We start from the raw sequence: 12,766 nt of genomic DNA on the forward strand, positions 1-12,766 counted from the left end.
TATTTGACAGGACCTACTCGTCTAACCTGACTCACTGAGTGGAGCTTTGTTTAAAGCTTGATAAGTTGGAAAACACCAGTATCTGTGCTGACCAGCTTCACTTGTCAATGAGGACATCTACATTGACACTGCTGTTTGCTTTTTTCCTCATACTTTCTTGCAGTTTTCTCATAACTCTGTATAGTAGCAATACACGGTAGTGTTATAATAGAGCAAAACTGTGAAAAATCTAGACAACAGATGGCAAAACCAAGATGTAATACATTCAAAACTATCTGAATTTGGGTGTTCTTAATAAAGCAGACAATGAACAATTACAATATACTGATATCTAATTTTGCTGATGAGCACATCCCTAACACACACAATGGATATAATGATATGATGGAGAAAGGCAAATTATGGGAATGGATGTGAAATGTTTCTACTTGAGTGAAAAATGTGCTCTCATCCCAATGCTCACATCACTTATGTAATGAACATTTTTATTCAGTCTTACTTTGAGCTCTCACAAAACACATACAATACCCGTGCAAACGGAGTTACTGTAATGCATGTTCTTAAGTTGACTATCATTTATACTGTTGATGCACTGGCTGTATATGTGAGTTTGCGTGTTTGATCAGGTGAACGTATGGCAATAATTGTGTGTATGTGTGTGTCTTCCTGTTATTATTTCTGCATGTGTGAGATAGAGATGGAGGTTGTGATGTGTGTGTGTTTGTATGAATTAGCAGGTGGTTGTTTGTGGTTGTTTATGTGTGTGTGTGTGTGTGTGTGTGGTTGTACCTGGGAGCTGATGATTCTCTGGGAGGACCTTTCTATGTTGGCAGGCAGACCAAAGAATGCAGGTCTGTCATCCTCGGGGAGATTCTCTATTACGTTGCGGTAGTCCTGGGAAGACACACAGACACATGCAGGTCACACACAGCAATACACCAACAACAGTTTTAAATTTGCTGCTACAAAACTGAGGTGATAACTGAGTTTGCTACATGTGACTATGGGTTTAATAATTCTATAACGTCCTTAATGAGGTGTGTTGTTTGTTTGGTTTGGTGCTGTTTCTGTAACATATTTGTTTAGCACAAAAACTACTTTAAAGGCGTAAATAATTAAAACTGAACTCCCACTTAATACTGACTGTTGACTGACATCTTTTGCTTAGCTTGCCTCTCAGTGGCTCTGCAGTACACTACCTTATTCTAACAGGACTTCAAATGAAAAGACATCTAACAAAGAGTTTTGGGAAAATATGCCTGCTTATTTTTTTTGTATATTAAGCTGCATCCACAGAATGCAAACTATATGCAAAGCAACGCAAAAACAAAACAAACTGGGTAAACTTGGGGGAAATTAATGGCATTCTTTTTCAGTGGCTACTATAAACCATCTTAAAATAAAGCCAGCACATCATAGACTAATACAATTTCAATAATGACCACAGTAACAGTATATTTAGTCAATGAAAAGCTTGGCAGCTTTAATTCAATACCATTTCTTTGAATAGTTTTTGCTTCTTTGCCAATGCACCTGGGACTATTAGTGTACGCATATACTGCAGTGCACCTTAAGCTATTGAGTACAAAAAGACTGTGGTGTTCATTTTTTTCTCTGCAGCATGTTTAAGAGCCCTTCCTAAAGGACTATATGTGTTACACCATTGTGTCATCACAACCCACCAATATGGAGCAAGAGCTTGGGAGACTGATCTGAGGTGGAAAGAAGCGTGTTCCTCCTTTGCTCTTTCTCTGACTGGCTGAGAGGGAGGACGAGAGGAGACGTGCAGAGAAAAACTGCTCAAGGTAAGACCGTAAGATGCGGAGGTCAGAGGGGTTGTCAATGCGTCCACCATAGATGGCACTCTCCAACAGGCCATGGACAAACTCCCACTGGAAAGCTTTACCACCTTGGAGATACATGACACACAGGCAGACAAAGCTGAAAGAAAGAAAGCTGTAAACATGTGCACATAACAAAACAAGTGTGCTAATGTGCACACACATGTACCATATATACAGAAAGACAGGGAGACACAACAGAGGTTTCATGAGCAAATACTGTACACACAGAGTGCTTGAGTAAATGCTGAGTTCATCCAGTTATGGTCTATCAGGGGTGGTGTAAATTAAAGAGGCAACTGGTCAAAGGTCCCACAGACTCCAGTTATCATTACTATGTGTGTCGTAGAGGTGAACAATAGAGCAGAGATGTCCACTGCAGTGAGATACGTCACCAGTTCTCCTACCTTCAAAAAGCCTGTCGATGATCTCAAATCCAGCACGAAGGTCCGACAAAGAAAATTCATAAAACTTAGTCCAACCCTGGAAAAAGCAGAGAGGAGGGGGAATGTTCATTATATGTATTAGTGATAGTTGAAACAGTTAAAACACATTCACACACATTTACTTGCCTCTGTAATGACCTGCTCAAATGTAACAGTTACACACATTGATACATTTCAGAAGCTCACCAGAACCAAGGTTTTTTTGTAATACAGCCCCAACATAATGCTGTAATAAAATGGAAAATCTGAAGTAGCTGTTGAATGAAGCTGACTGTATACCATAAGCATAAGATTAACATTCACTTCTGAAACCATCAACCTGAAACCATCTGGTCACAAGCAAACTTCCCTTACAGTTAGTGGGTAAATCACAAAATTAAGATATGCACAAGACTGGCCCCCTTTGTGTATGAACACATTTTGCACTGTGCATGAGTGCACGGACAGTCAAGACATTTGCACATTAGTACATAGTATCAAAATATTGACCATTTCAGCATTAAAACATAAATTGAGTGTTAGGGCAGTCTCTGTTTGTGAGTGTGTTTGTCACACTTCACTGCTATTCAGCAGTTGTAATCTGCCCACTGGTGCAGTAGGTGGATGAGGTGAGTGGTGGGGGAAAACTGTCTGGGCATGTTTAGTTGTTCTTTGAATGATTAAGTGTACATTCTCGTATGTTTAGTAATTATATGTGGTTGAGTGTGTATTCAAAGAGTGCGTTGGGGCATGGTTCTACTGGATTTGATAAATTTGTTTATATGTGTGTGACTGCAGAATGATTCAACATATGAGGCTTATAGAGGAGCTTTCTGCTGCTGCAGTGGCTCTGCTTCATCACACACACATACACACACACACAAACACACACATTTTCTTTTACTAAGGCTGTACATTATCTTACATGTGAAAACCTCCTCTTTTCTATTGTCAGTGTCTCTTTCTGTTTTTGCGCCTCCTCACCAGTGACAGCCAGGGCCGGAGGCATATTGTTTTCAGGTTCTTCGTCTGTCCCATTCTTGTAGACACTATATCTAAGTAACGCCTTCCCAGAACTTCTTCAAATTTGGCACAAATGTCCACTTGGACTCAAGGATGAACTGATTAGATTTTGGTGGTCAAAGGTCATGGTTATGGTTACATCACAAAACACGGTTGTGGCCTTGTGAACACAATATCTCCTTAACATCTTAATTGAATTTTTTCAGATTTGGCAAAAATGTTCATCTGGACTCAAGGACAAACTGATTAGGTTTTGGTGGGTAAAGGTCAAAGGTCCAAGCTCAAGACCAAGCTTTTTAGTCATTACTCAAGGCTTCACACAGCAATTATGAAAAAATGTCACACAAATGGTTAACATTTTATATGACACTGGGTAAACAGGGATGTAATCTGAAACTAGTCTGAGTCATGGAGACATACAACTGCGGGGTGGTAATTCTAGTCTGTCAAGTAAGTGGTTTTTGCACATGCATGTAAAAAGGATGAAATCCGGGAGAGAATAAATGAGAAAGGGAGGAAGGATAGTAGATGAAATTAGAGGGGAATAAGTGATGGTGGAGTGGATGAAAGGAGCTGTGACTGTTTCAATAATTAGGAGATCATGTTCTTGGATGAGAAACAACATTACCATCTCAATTTAAAACACTTACCAGAGATTCAGAGATTGAGAGAGAGACCAAAAGAAAGAGAGACAGGGCAATAGTAGCCAGGGAGGGTGGCCAGTAAAAAGAAAATTAGGGTAAGTAGGGCAGTAAAGTGAGATAATTTAAGGCAGGAGGAACAGAGAGACAGACAAGACACATGCATGCTGTATGCTAGTTATGTAGGTTTACATTGTACTCTCAGGCAATCGATACTTCTTTCTCCAAGCAACTCCACAATGAGGGGGATGGTTTAGGGGGAGTAATGGGACCAAGGAAATAGGAAAGACAGAAAGAGAAGGAACAAGTGTGCAAAAGTTGTGGCAATTTAATTACAAAAACACATTTTTTGCTATAGTTCTCCCTTGAGTTTCAGTTTACTGAGAGTGTTCTGATTGTGTTTTGGTGAGCTAAACAAAAAAAAAAAAAAAAACAGAAAAAAAAACTGCTGCAACTGCAGACAATTCTCATTACTCAATAAGACAGACCACTCTGAGGCATCACTGCAATACACACAGAGACAAATGAGTATCAGTATATCATGAGCCTCACCCAACCCTAACCCTCACGAGAAACACTTGCATGCTACCAAATTGTAAAAACAACTGTTTAAATTGACAAGTGAAAACATGACACAGCAAACTGCAGCACGTACCAGGTAATTACAGGTGCAAACCACTAAGTAGAAAGTATTTACAGTTACCAAGTACCTATCTGTAAATTTCTCACATAAAATAAATTCTGTAAGAGCTGCATAATGCCATTGCTAATATAAATGAAGTCAGTAATGTTTACTAGCATTAAAAAAAAACTTTTCTTTTCCAAAGGGATATGGAATCCTTTTAGCAGGAGAATCATTTGACTGTACAACTTTTAGCACAACTAGGCTAAGAGAAAAGAAAAGTAAAATTTTGCTTTTCACTATTAAGTTTTGAATGTAATTCTATCAGATCCACTCAAACTTAGACAATTTTTTGCATCAATTGCCAAAAAATTTAACAACTTTGTAACTCAAAAGACAAAAGTTACCACATCAATTCTACTGAGCTCTTACACAGCTGACTGCCATCAGTAACGACTTACAACTTTGCAAAGGCTCTTGCTCTGCTGTAATATGCCTTCTTTCCCTCCTTCCTTGCCTTCTCCACTGCTGGTCCTCCTTGGAGTGCAAACCATTCCTCTTCAGATATTGGCTCTCTTTTGCACGCCCCCACGTCAGATCCCTTGTGGTTCTACAGATTAATTTCATTATCACCTGTTGCAGTTCAGCATTGTTTCCCTCTCCTGACTTGAATTGCCCAAGACGATGTAGCACATCCAGCGCATCTGCCATGGCATTGCGGTCCACCTCAGGAACCACCATTTTGCATATCTCAATCACTCTTGCCTTGATGTTCTCAGTGGAGCACTAGGAATCTCCATTAAGACGAAGGCACCATCTGTGGCTGTATTGTTCTTGATCATCACTTTATTCTCCAATTCTACGATCCTCTTCTTCATTCCTTCACTTTTTCACTTTTTAGACCTTAATTTTCTTTCTTCATTTCCGTCATCTCTGTGTGGATTGAGTGACTTGGTGAGGGTTCCAATTTTAATAGATTTTTCCGGAGATTATATGAATGATCTTCTCCTGCAAATCAGCCAGGGAAAGTTCTATTGCTGCCTTTTTAGCACATTGCTTTTATGTAGGTTGTACTTTGGCTGGTGTGTCGGGGCAGGATTCATATTCGCCTCCAGCTTTAAATTTGTAGGAAAATGAGTGGGTCTTGAGTGGTCCCTTTTCTTTTGGAGGCTCAATGTCCATTTTCTGAACCACGTCTGTAGCTGGCATTATTATTCTTCTCAAGGCAGTTGCTAGTTGACTTCTGGTTTGCTAACTACTGCTAGCTAAAGTGCCATAACTGACGTTAGCCTTTTCTTTTTACCAGAGTTGCTTGTCAGGTAATTAAGCACAGAGAGCAAACTGACTTGTTTTAAATCAAAAAAAGTAGCTTTACTCATTAAGGGCATTTAAGGGCATTAAGTCTGAATTTCAGAGAAAACCATAAATTGTTACATGTGACAGTATCTGATGCTAGTAGCATTCATGTCAAAGTTTCAGTCCAGTAGCAGTAAAATTCAGGAAAAAGGATTTGGTTTAATTGTCTGATTTTTTGTTCTCTTGTCCTGCATCTAGGATTAATGACTATTACATCTTGTAATGCTACAGTAGTTTGGATTTATTTTCTCGAGATGAAACTGTCGAACTATGAGCACTATGGTTTATAGTGATGTGTTTGTGTATTTTACCTGTGGTATGTAGTTGCGTCTCTCTTGGCAGACAGCATGAAACCAGGCCAGACAGAACAGAGACTGAGCTCTGGCCAGGACGCCTCCTGCAACCAAACAATCAACAGCATGTCACAACCCAACTAATTACAATAATCAATCATTATCAGAGTGTCTGTAATTTATAGTGACTGAGAGCAGTAAGTGATTTTTATATTATTAATCTTAGGACTAACAGGAGAATTGAGCATTCTGTATTCTGCTACAGATGGTTTTAGACTTTTTTGAATGGTGTGCTGTAGACCCATTTCTGCTGTTAATTTAGCTTCCTGGGATGTCTTTGTTCACAGGGCTCACAGCCCAAGCTAGTTCTGCTCTGACATCACGACTAGTGTAAGTAACACATACCATTTTATGTTAAAAAAAATGAAAACATCCCTCTAGTGTAATTGAAAACAAAGCACAAATTCTTCAAGCTCGGGGCCATCTGATTAGCTGCATGTACTTGTTAGTGGTCTCAAAAGGCTGACACAGATGTTAAATTCAGAGATGTAGGATGCACTGTAATATATTCATTCCTCAAAAAACACAAAGCAGAGACATGCTCACTAATTTAAGCATTATTCAAATTATTTTCATTGTTGCTTAGAATAAGCAAGCACTGAGAGCAAATTTGAAGCAACAACAAACTGACTTTAGAAAAAAAATTCTCTAATGAAATTAAAAAATAAAAAATAAATTGAGGAGAGGAGCTGACCTTTACTGATCTGTTCAGGAGTCCAAGACTCATATGTCCTCAGCAGATTCTTCTTCAAACCAGGAGGAGCCTGGAGATGAGACAGGGAAGGGAGAGGGAGACATTAAACATGGTTGAAAGACTTCTCTCTCACATCTTCTAAATGTGTCAGAGAGAAAGAGGGAGAGAGAGAGGGAGAGAGAGAGAGAGAGAGAGAGAGAGAGAGAGAGAGAGAGAGAGAGAGAGAGAGAGAGAGAGAGAGAGAGAGAGAGAGAGAGAGAGAGAGAGCATCTCTGAACAGTTCTCTGTACATTTCCTTTCCTCTGGCAACACTATGCTCTGTTTATGATAGTAACAATGAGTATAAATTAAAATCAGTTCACACATTAAAAGCTTTTCTGAACATTTGGTACCTCCATCTGGAGATTTAATAATCCATACAGCCAGTAATGCATGAGTACTAAATTTGCCAAATTCACTACATATGTCATCAACTTACGCAGATTAAATGTATTTGCAAGGACATGCTTACCTCTTTACATTGCACAGCCACACTCCAAACTATGAATTTTACCTGTTTCAAATGCAGTAGAAGAGTTTCCTCGTGTACGTCCCTGAAGGTTCATCTTATGCTTTGTCTATTCAATTGGACATTGGAATTACTGCATTCTGGTTCTGCCTATTTCCATTGGAAATACTTTTGCAGAATTTAATAATTGTTCCAAGAAAAGTTTGAGCTGTTGGTTTACACTTTTAATCCAATGCCCTGCCAGATGTGCCAAAGAGGCACCAGACATATTTACTGTTTGAGGCTTGAACACTTAACACACGCTGCAAAGGGGAGTTGAGTGTGTGTCATGGTGTTTGGGAATTGGTGGGCTTTTGACTGTTTGGACTGTGGGTTAGTATTTGAGTATTTGCTGAACTGATGACTCGTACTTCATCAGTTTTTAGTTATTATATAAGAGGGTCATTGTGGAGGATGCATCATATTGTATGTGTGTGGTGGTTGTGGCATGCAAAGTCACATGCTTTTAGATCACATTTATCACTATTAACAGGGCTACTGCAATCATCCCCAGCATGAATCTTGCAGATCAGCTCCATACAATACTTATACAGTCACACTGACAAAAACTGCATAGTATTAGTGTTGACTCTGTAGAGATTTATAGAAACCAGCAGTCAATATTGGGTGAAATTAAAGCAAAAGTTTCAATACTTAGTGAAAAAAACCAATACAGATGGATAAGCATTTGTGTACAGTATTCCTTCAAAAATGTATGGGTGCATGTTGTGTGTAAAGTTGTGTGATATGAGTTAGGTCAACACTACCCAACACTAAAATTCATTATAGGGACTATAGGAGTATTATGGTGTAACTGCTTTTTATACCTGTTTGTGTGTGATGGTGAATGTGTGTGAGAGTACCTCATAAGTGATCTTGAGGCTGGACTGCAACAGTATAGGAGGAAATCTGGGGTGAACTTCTGCTGTCAGCCATAGACGGAAGCCCGATTTGGGACGCAGTACATTTAGCTCCTGTGAGCAAACAGGACAGCACACACATTAGACACATTGTATACAGCTAAGAGAAAATGAGATTCATATTGAAACAGACTACTTCTGCTGTAATATCTGCCTGATGTTTTCTGATGTTCACATTTTGTCCATCCTCTGTATCATGCGGGTCCATTTAGTTTTACAAAGTTGACTCATTTCAAAGTTCATGTCAAGATTAGACAAATAACTTTACACTGCACTGCATGCATTTTTTGCAGTACTTTTTCATATCAATAACCTTCTAACAATGCACTGGATATATTCAGTCAGCATTTCCTCATACAGTGAGTTTCAATGAAAGCAGTTCAGAAAGTAAAAATTATAAGGAGGATAAACATTATAAAATATATGTAAATAAATAAATAAAATATCTTTCCTTTTATTACCTCCTTTTCAATTTTTCTTTTTTCTGTGTAATTCTTTCTCCATTAGAATTATTGCATGGTGACATATTCTCCATTATGATAAACCATTCACCTCATTTCTAAATATCTGTTCTTTTCTCCCTCTCTCTTTCTGCTCACTGTCTCCATCGCTGTCTCTTCATCTCAATTTCCAGCTTTCTTTCTGTCACTTCTCTTCTTACATTCCCCCCCCCCTCTCCTTCTATCTTTCTCAAAGACTGGTTAAAAATAGCATGCTGGCACCTTAGGGTCTTGTGTCATCTGATTGGGAACTCAAACACCAACAGAGGCACACACACACACATACACACACATACAGAAATGTAATCAATGTGCTTCAGCATCACTTGGGCCCTAATTCACTCTCATGGAAGAAAACATGATCATAGAACACAGGAACTGACATCCTTCAAAGAACACTCCCCTGACTCTGTGTGTGTGTGTGTGTGTGTGTGTGTGTATATGATGTGTTGTCAACCAGAATTCCCCTCGAACAAATGACAATATTGCCGAAAGATGCAAGGCAGAGACATTAACAAAGAAGCAGGGAAGAGGGAAAATAGCCGAGATAGAGAAGAAGAAAGCGCACCAATTTATTTTACTGTTGGCACATCGAGAACTACCATTGTTAGAACACACCAATATTCTTCAAACGTGTGTGAAAGACATACCACTCATACAAAGATAGATACAGAGATGGAAATTTGTGTCCTCATACTCAGGATGCGAATCATAAGATACAATAACTTCTGATGCAATCCTATCAAAATGTTTTGAACAATTATATCACAATAAATCTGATTCTGAAATACGCACGGAACAGTATTTCATTTATTTATTGTGATGCGAAACTCTGCATTATGTTCATCATATTAAGACTGACAAAGAGACATTCAGATCGAGAGTTAGACTGATAGATTGAAAGATAGATTCATAAGGAGAAAGATGGATTCGGTGACGTGAAAAATGAGAGACAGGAAATGTTACAAGTGGGAGAATAAGAGTGGACAGGGATGAGAGGACATCTGCACTGCCAACTTCAATTATGAACACTTCCCGCTCTCCTCTGTCTCACTTCTCTCCTTCCTCCTATCTCTAACTGACCAACTGGTTTAGGGAAGGAGGGAACGAATGGGGAGACAGATGGCAAAAAGAAGATGGAAAATTTTAAAAACTGCATTGAAAGATAGACTGAATAAATGGACACAGCTACAGAATCAGAGACAGATACTAAAACAAAGCCCTCTCTTGGCAGAATCTCTACCTGTCTGCTGATGCTCAATTTAGCTTTTCCCAACTTCCCTCCTTTCATATCTACTATTTCTTTATTCTTTCTTTCCTATGCTCCCTGCCTCCCTCGTTCCCCTTGTTGCGTCAGTTTTTCCATTTCAAGCTCGACTGACGAGACCTCAACCTCATCGGTTGCTGGGCAAAGAGCGAGACACAGAAACAGAGAGAGAAAGAGGGAAGATAGAAAAATAGTTTTAGTTACACAATACGAAGTTGGGGAGGAGGAGTGTTAAGAAAAACTTGGTCGACGATCACTTGCATATAGAGGTGGGAACAAATGGAGAGAAACAGGGTGAAAAATGCTAAATGAAATCGGAGCGGAGAAGAGAGAGGTGAGGTGAGGAGAGTGGAACAGAGAAGGACGGAAGTAGAAGAGGAGAGCTGTAATAAGCCATGGTTTAAGTCACACTGGGAGCACAGACAACTCTGGACAGGAGGGATCTCTGGCTAACCCCAGGGCATGCACATGCATGAACACACACTCACACAGACTCGTACACTCTCTAACTCAGACACACAGGTGAGACTGCACATATAGACACACATACACACACACCAACACACGGCCAATCACTTCCAACAGCTGTGCCTCCCAGTGAGATTTGACCTGCTACAGTGACATAGCACTAAACAGAACCCCAGGTGAAGCACATGGACACAAATAAACACAAAGACAGTGGAAGACAAACATAAACCCACTTAATGTAACACAAGGCCCCCAAACAATAATAAAAATATACAGGATGGGCAACATGAGCACTATAAGTGACAATCACAGATATGCATTCATTACTTATAATGTAAAGCAAGCATGATACAAACACATGCATACACATGTATGTCCAGAGAGGCCAACAAGCAGAGAGAAAAACAGCCAAATAAACAGCATACATGGTCACAAACACAGCCACATAAACAACAGCGCAGTGACTAATGGGCCTACAGGTAGAATGAAAAATGTCTATGTACAGGCAAAGGACAGAAGGTAATTTTAGAAATGGAAATTTGAGTTGCTAGCATGTGAGAGTGTGATTGTGTTTGTGTGCGTGAGTGTGTGTGTGTGCATGTAACAGTGTTGTACTAAACTGTATTACAGATACACTAACAAGCACAGTAAAACTAGAAATTGTATTCAAATTTTAAAGGTACCCCGTGGAGTTTTACATCTGTAAGTGCTATTGAGCAGTTGGTCTCTGTTTGTTTGTCTCACACACATGTGCAGGTGGGTGATGCAATACACAGTCCTGCCAATGGTTACACATTATTTTTCTGATTAGCAGGCGGTGGTAATGTGCATAGATATGCAGCAATGCACCAGCAAAGGCCAGGAAGAAGAAAACAACCAGTTAATAAACATGTATGTAAACAGTGTAGGATGTAGACGCTTGTTAGAGCTCAAGGATACACACCTGTACTTTGGTGAGTAACACTGAATGTAAAAATAACTTGTGTTTAGTACAGAATGTCCTCCAGGCTCCCCCACCTTCCACTGACCTTTCCCCTTAACCCCAGCTCCACCTTCCTGGCACTATGAGCTTCAGATAAAGTGATAAAGTGAAGAAAAAGAAAAAGTGATATTGGACTTGTTTCACTGGATTCATTTATTGGACCTATTTTCATGGATTTATTTTACAGGATTTAGTCCACCACTCTTATCCCAACAGAATGTTTATTGAACCCTGTCCTGTACTGACCTGATGTACTTTGGAAGTCTTATATTGGATTCATTATAGAAGTTTTGGACTTATTATAATCCTGCTGCTGGATCAGTGCATCCTTCATTTTTACAAAATATTACACATTTTCTGTCTATCTTGTAATTTGCCTTTCCCACCCATTTCTACTAATGCACATATTGTTTGGCAGAAATTGCTCAAATGTGGCTAGAATAGAATACATGAACAAAAAGGCACAAAATGCAGAGAAAAAAAACCTACAAAATCTCTTTCACACACATACATAGACAAATATTAACTCCTGTCATTAGACACACAAAGACTCTTACATACACAGAGCACCTACTTTTTCCAGGAGGGGTAGCCATGCAGTGACAAGGTGAAGGTTTTTCAGGCAAAGCCAGTCTCCATTTCGGGAACACTCTCTGAGTGTAGCTAAGGCCACATCAGCTTGTCCCTGACCCATGGAGATCTAGACAGAGAGTGACGGAGGTAGGAGGAGGCAAGAAACAGAAAATTTGGAATATGAAAAATTTGATTTTACATCAGTTTGGGGGCAGATAATCTGATATGATTTAACATTTTAATTCATCTCTCCCCAGTGGAGGAAACCATGGAATACTTGCAAAGCATGATTTTCCTCAATTAAGCCCCCACATAGAGGCCAGTAACTCTTAACTGATCTGATTTATATCTATATGTAACCCATATGACTGATAGTTGGTTTGAGTTACAATGGTAATGGTAAATAAACAGATTGTCTGTGAACTGCCTGAACAATCTTGGACAAAATACATATTAGATATATGGTCAAATAAGATTGCGCTATAAAACTACGATCTGATCGTAGGTAAGTTTGCATACCTAAAAAGGAAAAATTATCTTACAACAGAGCAAAA

At 39.3% G+C, this 12,766-nt stretch overlaps 1 protein-coding gene across 5 annotated transcripts in view; it reads right to left on the minus strand.

Moving 5' to 3' along the window:
* The window catches only part of dync2h1 (dynein cytoplasmic 2 heavy chain 1), a 105,952-nt gene that overhangs the window by 15,993 nt on the left and 77,193 nt on the right, over positions 1–12,766 (minus strand). For 4 of the 5 annotated variants that reach the window (XM_071496052.1, XM_071496049.1, XM_071496048.1 and 1 more), the window contains 7 exons: positions 12,214–12,339; positions 8,366–8,476; positions 6,956–7,025; positions 6,220–6,305; positions 2,249–2,324; positions 1,683–1,909; positions 790–894 (listed from right to left, as the gene is read on the minus strand). In XM_071496052.1, the coding sequence (XP_071352153.1) occupies positions 790–894; positions 1,683–1,909; positions 2,249–2,324; positions 6,220–6,305; positions 6,956–7,025; positions 8,366–8,476; positions 12,214–12,339 (801 nt within the window). Of the gene's footprint in view, positions 1–789; positions 895–1,682; positions 1,990–2,248; positions 2,325–6,219; positions 6,306–6,955; positions 7,026–8,365; positions 8,477–12,213; positions 12,340–12,766 lie in introns of all 5 variants that reach the window. The other variant, XR_011693428.1, reaches the window with a different exon arrangement.

Source organism: Trachinotus anak, unplaced genomic scaffold (genome assembly GCF_046630095.1).
Source record: "Trachinotus anak isolate AG129_WGS33_773 ecotype Australia unplaced genomic scaffold, CSIRO_AGI_Tana_v1 ptg000014l, whole genome shotgun sequence".
NCBI classification, from domain to species: Eukaryota; Metazoa; Chordata; class Actinopteri; order Carangiformes; family Carangidae; genus Trachinotus; species Trachinotus anak.